Here is a 6297-nt window from a genome sequence, read left to right as displayed (position 1 = left end):
TCGTCAGTTGTTTGACTCTCATCAGTCGTTTGACTCTCATCAGTCATTTGACTCTCATCAGTCGTTTGACTCTCGCCACTCCCGTCACTCTCGTCACTCCCGTCACTCCTGTCACTCTCGCCACTCTCATCACTGTCGTCAGTTGTTTGACTCTCATCAGTCGTTTGACTCTCGTCACTCTCGTCACTCTCGTCACTCTCGTCAGTTGTTTGACTCTCATCAGTCGTTGGACTCTCATCAGTCGTTTGACTCTCATCAGTCGTTTGACTCTCGCCACTCCCGTCACTCCCTTCACTCCCTTCACTCTCTTCACTCTCTTCACTCTCGTCACTCTCTTCACTCGCTTCACTCGCTTCACTCCCTTCATTCTCGTCACTCTCTTCACTCGCTTCACCCTCCTCAACGGTATTAACGCTGTGTTCATCACTACCATCCGACGAACACTCGTCGTCAGCTCTCTGGCCCGTACCTTTATCAGTTGATACGAATGAGTCTTCTTGCATAGTGAATTACTATTTCCACTTACAAGCCTCACGCGGATCTGTTTCTCGGACTTACTTGGTTTTTGTATTACAGTCTTTTGGGGCCACCCCAGCCCATTACGTTTCTACTTTCTATTTTTTCTAGTAGTTAAAAACACCCTTCGCGTCCAAATCTAAAGCTTCTTGAAATAACCTCCGCGGGCTTTGTTTATGTAGAGAGTTGATAGGAGAAGTCATCAATAATAACGAACATGCTTATTTTCCTAGATCTATGTCATTACTCACTTGGATAGATGTGCGGTGGTTAAAAGGTCGCTGCCCATCAATTGCCTGGTGCCTGACACATTTCAACCATCGTACTTCGTAATAATGTAGTAGCCGCCGCATCATTACCCCATCAGTTGAACAACAGTAGAAAGAATCATAGGAGCAAATGTCAAAGGCAGAGGCAAGACAAGATGCAGGCCAATCGCGTGCGTTTGCATTATGAATTGGAATGAGTGTAGTCTGAAAATTGGGCAGAAGGTCAAAAGTACGAAGTTATTCTTCAGCCTCCCGGTCATAATATATGTCAATAATGTACCTTGCAGGCTAAGTCGAAGAACACTTATCTATAACCGTGAAAAGAAATCTGAGAGTCGTTTCACACAGCGATCACGCCGAGTATTGATTGACATGTAACCTGAATCAAGAGACATACCGTCCTAAACTATATGTGTCAAGTTACAAGCGAATATATATTTTTGATACTATTAAACACTGGGAAACTCCTCTCCCATGATAGACCCACAATCCAAGAGTCATTTCCACACGGAATGTCTATGCATCAGATACTTGCTACATGTACCAAACATGCTCTGAAAACAGCATCTAAGTGTCGGCGCAAAAGTAGCTGAACTTCTGACACACATTGTAGAATGTTAATGCATTCTAGGATTGGTGATGTGACAAGCACTTGGTATGTATGAATGGTGCGAAGCTCAAGAGCTGTTTTCGCGCGAACTCCACAGCGAAAAACCAAGCCTCAAATCTTCTTAGACATGACCATGCTAGATTAGAAAGTCCCCACTACTGGCTGAACAAAGAGAGCCCGATGTCGAAAAGGAAGCCGAATCTGTTCAGCAGCCCCTCTGGGCGACAGTCCGGAACATGCTAATGGGCTTTTTTGCGCACTTATATGATAGGTGCAAATATACCAGCGACTGCAACAGCCATGTGTACCCCGAAACGAGAAGCACCAGCGGTGACCTCGGCGCCACGGGCAGCACCACCTGGTTGCTGGTATGGGACAATAGCAGAAGGCTGGCTCTTACTGGAGATGATATCAGCCAACACAGCGTCAGACTTTTTGAACAGAGCCGGATCATGGACCTTGTCGGGTTTACGGTCGGTAGAGTACGTGATAGGCTTCTCACTACCAGTGGCGACGACAGTGTCGGGAAGAGTAGTCTCAGGAGTGGTCTCAGCAAGGGAGTAATCGCAAACACAGCTAGGAGCACTAGTGCCATATTGGGTGACAGTGTGAGGATTGGTGGAGTAGACAGTTCTGGTGATGTAGACGGTGCTGCGCCTCGGAGGGTCATAGCCCGCAGTTTCGGAGGGCTGATTCTCGGGGATTCGGTAGACAGTAGTCGAGACAGGATATGTTCTGCTAGTGGCAGAACCATAAGGACAGTCTGTGATGGAAAGAGGGCATTTGGTCACGATGTAAAGCTCCGTAGTGTAGAAGGTCTTAGTGGTATACCCATGATTGGTAGCCATTGGGGGGCTCTGCTGAGTGATGGGATAAACAGCGGTCGAGATGGCACTGGTCTCAGTTACAGTATAGAAACCTTCAGAGCCACTGGAGCAATCTTTAGCGTAGTCAGGACACTTTGGGTATGTATTGACAGCAGTGGTGTAAACGGTCTTGGTGGTATAGGAGCCAATAGAGTAAGACGTCTTGGAGTTGTAGGAACCGCCAGTCTCTGTGGGAGTAGTGAAGATATCTTCTGAGCTGGTCTCGGTTCCGGTCTTAGCAGAAGCGGTAGCCTTGGTTTCAGTCTCGGTAGAAACGATTCCATATCCGGCAGGCGCAGACCAACTGTGAGTCGATGCGGGGGAAGACTCTGTGCTAGTTTCGAACTTAATCCCGGTACTGGTGGTGACGGAGGAGCCTGTGGCAGAATCACTACCACTATCCTTAGCAGTTGAGTCTGGTCCCTCCTCGCCAATTCTAGTGGTGATCACGCCATGTGTAGTGGTAGAGTCAACGTATTGGTTAGTACTACCGATGATGCTCGGAATAGACTGAATGGCGGTACCCAAGCCTTGGGTCTTCTCCACCGACGTCTCGATGGAGGTTTCAGAGACCATGCAGTCGCAGACGCTTCTAAGGGCTTCACGGTCACCGTTGCAAGCTGCAGGAATCTCGCAAGTCTCATAGCTCCCACAAATAGAGTAACCGAGGGTGTAGACAGCTCGGTAGCAGGGGTCCACAGGTTCACACTCGCAAGGCTCGTCGTAGCCGGAAGTCGTACCAAAGGTTGTAGAGGCTAGGCCCAAGGCCATGACTAGGATGGCGCCCCTGATCATTTTGGTGGATCGATAGAATGCGAAGGTATGGCTGCGACAATGAACAAAACAACTGCAGAGGAACCTAAAAAGAAGGGATCATCTATCGACGCAACCGACAAGCAGGGGCTGAAGAAGGATGGATAAAAAATAACAGCCGTCGAAGGTTGGATTCCTCTGTTTAAATGCAAGAAAAGCGGAGGGCCTCTTGCCTGCCTCCCTTCTACCCTTTGTCTTCCTCTGGAGTGCTCTCTTACACTCCTGTCCGACACGAGCAGTTGTTACACATGTGCACCCACCGCACTAAAGATCCAACCTAGCCTCCCCGTGTTACGGCGTGAGTAATGGGGTTTGATTTGGCAGACGCTCGGGTCATTACGGGTTGGAAGTGCTGTCAAAAGCATGCGTCATCATGTAGAAGTGTTTTCCCATAAATCCTTGACGTGGTTATCCGTTTCGATCGATGACTTGGCCCCTAAAGGCATGAGTCACACTTGGATTTACATGCTAGGCAAACGATGTGGCAAAACTAAACTTGCTTTGCGCAAGGATGCGGAGCCATGCAGATATCGATTAGGGGTGAATTGTCTGACGCATATATTCACACTTCAAACATTATCACCTGCGTAGCCGTGGAGCCAAAGTGGAGTTAGGGGTCTGGTTATTGTAAAAATAGATCTTAGGATAGAGCAGTCATAAGTGGTACGATTTAAGACCATAGCTGTTACCAGTTCCGTTATGCCTGGTCGCGCGGCGACCTTTCTATTACCACATTTACCTTGCCTTTGTTATAACGTCCTCATTTGTGAATACACCACATCACACCGGAGCGTCAAAGAAAGATGACGGATCGTGGGAGAGCTGCAATATCGAATGGGGACGTCGAAAGTGTTGTCCGATATATCGATCCGCATCTTCTCAAAAAAAAGACTATCATTCCTCATTCAAGCCCAAGGGCCTCGGGGCTACACCAAGAAAAGCCACAGGGCCTGATACCAACCGTCAATAGCGGTTTACCCACCGCGTCTGCTTGTGAAATGGCCGATGAGGGTCTTAGTTGCGAACATCAAAAGCTTCGAGGTCACATAGATAATCCGCTTCAGAACCGGTACTGTATTGCTTCCCTTTTGTCTCTTCATATTGTAATAGGGAGTTACTTACCAAGTTAGGATTCGCCACATAGAACGGTCTTCGTTCTCGGGGACATCACCCTTAAGCCGCTCTGTATCATTGCTGGCTTGCCCAGGAAGACCGAGTGAAGCATATTCGACTCAGTGCAGTTTACATTCTAAGGACTTTCAGAAGAGAGATTGGCGAATGAGCTTGGCTACGATTCTTAATCCCATGGAAAAAAAATAAGTCAATATGAAAAATGGTTTATTCTACTTTTAGATTAGGGAATATTGGATATTTAGAATCGCTATAAGAGTATTATTGCCTATATGCTCTCTTGTGTAGCTAGTGAGGCTGGCTCTTGTTAAATTCTACGCAATTGGAACACCACATAGGCTGATTTCCTCTGATGATAAGCTGTTTGTCCTTTTCTTTTCTCGAAATTAACATAACCCGTATTAGGTCGACAATACTGCTTGCCACATCGGCGTGCATGTATTCATCCCTGCGACCTGCAAGTTCCTGATCTGAAGTGGAGCCACTCGACCCAGTTTCACGTCTTGGCATCTAGTTGGCCGGGCTGAGGGTATTGAAGAATCTTGAAGCCTTGTTACAGTGACCTAATAACCAAGTATAATGTAATAGTTGCATTTATTTCACAAGTGGAGCTGTAATCAGCTTCATGCGTCTGTGAAAGTCTACCCCTTCAAGGGGTTGCTAAGTCGACATCTAATCTTATTGTATCCCTGCTCACAGCTGCTGTTAGAGCACCTACCCAACATATTGTTGCCGCTGTCGCTTCCCGTCAACCAAAACGGTCGCTTATGGTCACGATAACCTTAACGCTTTTGTATTAGCCTATGATACATTGTGGTCCGGGCCCGGCGCCAGTAATCCTTCATTAGAACTCCGCCAAAAGGGTCCAAAACCCCAGGCGCAGGGCAGATTGGGCGTTTCTGATGGCGTGTAAAGCTATACCCGCTGACTGACTTGTAGGTCATAAATAGCTTAAGGGTCAGATTGCAAACTGCCTTTAACTAAGTCCTTCTCGTTACTTTACACGGCCCGTTCAATCACTTTTCTATGCCCCTACACTTCGCGGATAATATGCATTCCAGAAAAAGACTCTGCGCGCCTATCTACTTTGAACCTCAAACGATAAAGGATTCAGCTTTGAAAAAGCTTGATGCACTGCAGAGCCTCGAACGGAGTCAAGAATGGGTTGATGATTCTACAATATTCTTGAATGAGGATGGCTCTTTCTCACATGAAGTGATTGAAGAAGGATCCTTTAACGCGCGTACGCAGAAAGTTTCTCTATTCATGGCCAAACTCTTTTCCTCGCCAAGATCTGAAAACTCAAAAGAAGAACTGAGACTGCGTAGGGCTCGACGTCGACTGCTGGTCTCACTTCTTGCGCATGCGTGGCTCTGGGGAAGGCCCAGAGTGTTAGACAATAGCGGCAATCCGGTCCCTTTCGATGGAAGGACAGTATTAGACCCCCAGGCTATCCTTAATTTCCTTGCTGCTGTTCGGGCTCGCAAGGCTAGTTGTACCTACGAAGAAATACGAAAGTTTCTGGAGGTAGATGTACAAGAGGTAGCTTTGCGCGAGGATACATCTAAGTGGAATATAACAGGTGTTATCGCATGTCTGAGGTGGGACAAATCCCATAACCTACGTGATGGGGGCCCATGGTGCTCTTGTCGCCTCGAGAAGAAGGACCTCCCACCACCATACCACGAAGCCTGCCGAACCAAACCCTCGGTATGGTCCGTCGATTTAGTCCCTGGCTCCCTCGTGACCGCACAGCAAGGAGAGGAAAAAGCGCAGGATGTGAGGTGGAGATGCTCAAAGTACGACGACTTGAAGAAAATGAACTAAGGTCCAGTAGTTGATGGCGGGGATGGCGGGTCGGCGTGTTCTTGTTCTGGTTTCCGAACAAAGGGTTGCAAATTTGCTAGAATGAAAACGGATGGTTTATGCGGCTGGCAATGAACATGAAATTCACTTCATCGTTCAATTCCTAGGGTAGTTTTGTTTCATGTGAGCTCCCCACAGAATAGAGATTCGGGAGAAACATTCCACTTCAAGGACAAAGGCTAACAGGTGGCAAAATAGTGGGCCAGGGTGACCTCAATTCCCCATC

The 6297-nt window shown here is 47.5% G+C and overlaps 3 protein-coding genes across 3 annotated transcripts; 1 reads left to right on the top strand and 2 right to left on the bottom strand.

Moving 5' to 3' along the window:
- Positions 1-111: 111 nt before the first annotated feature.
- FOXG_21440 (uncharacterized protein) lies at positions 112-523 on the bottom strand (the record flags this gene model as incomplete). Its single annotated transcript, XM_018401777.1, has 2 exons — positions 179-523; positions 112-125 (listed from the first exon to the last, which is right to left on the bottom strand). Exons 1-2 carry the CDS (start codon positions 501-503, stop codon positions 112-114), a joined length of 339 nt encoding a protein of 112 aa, XP_018253742.1. The 5' UTR covers positions 504-523.
- A 184-nt stretch (positions 524-707) lies between these two features.
- FOXG_14129 (uncharacterized protein) lies at positions 708-3491 on the bottom strand. Its single transcript, XM_018394198.1, has one exon. It carries the CDS (start codon positions 3054-3056, stop codon positions 1656-1658), a length of 1401 nt encoding a protein of 466 aa, XP_018253741.1. The 5' UTR covers positions 3057-3491; the 3' UTR covers positions 708-1655.
- A 1764-nt stretch (positions 3492-5255) lies between these two features.
- On the top strand, positions 5256-6032 carry FOXG_21439 (uncharacterized protein; the record flags this gene model as incomplete). The annotated part of the gene is made up of 1 exon (XM_018401776.1): positions 5256-6032. The coding sequence occupies one exon, from the start codon at positions 5256-5258 to the stop codon at positions 6030-6032; it is 777 nt and encodes a 258-aa protein (XP_018253740.1).
- Positions 6033-6297: the final 265 nt, after the last annotated feature.

The sequence above is a fragment of the Fusarium oxysporum genome, chromosome 6, assembly GCF_000149955.1.
Source record: "Fusarium oxysporum f. sp. lycopersici 4287 chromosome 6, whole genome shotgun sequence".
Classification (NCBI taxonomy): domain Eukaryota; kingdom Fungi; phylum Ascomycota; class Sordariomycetes; order Hypocreales; family Nectriaceae; genus Fusarium; species Fusarium oxysporum.
This window is presented reverse-complemented; position numbering and strand designations above follow the sequence as displayed.

Bases quoted from the DNA above. Each gene is read 5' to 3' on its own strand.
- FOXG_14129 (XM_018394198.1), bottom strand. From the start codon at position 3,056: ATGATCAGGGGCGCCATCCTAGTCATGGCCTTGGGCCTAGCCTCTACA.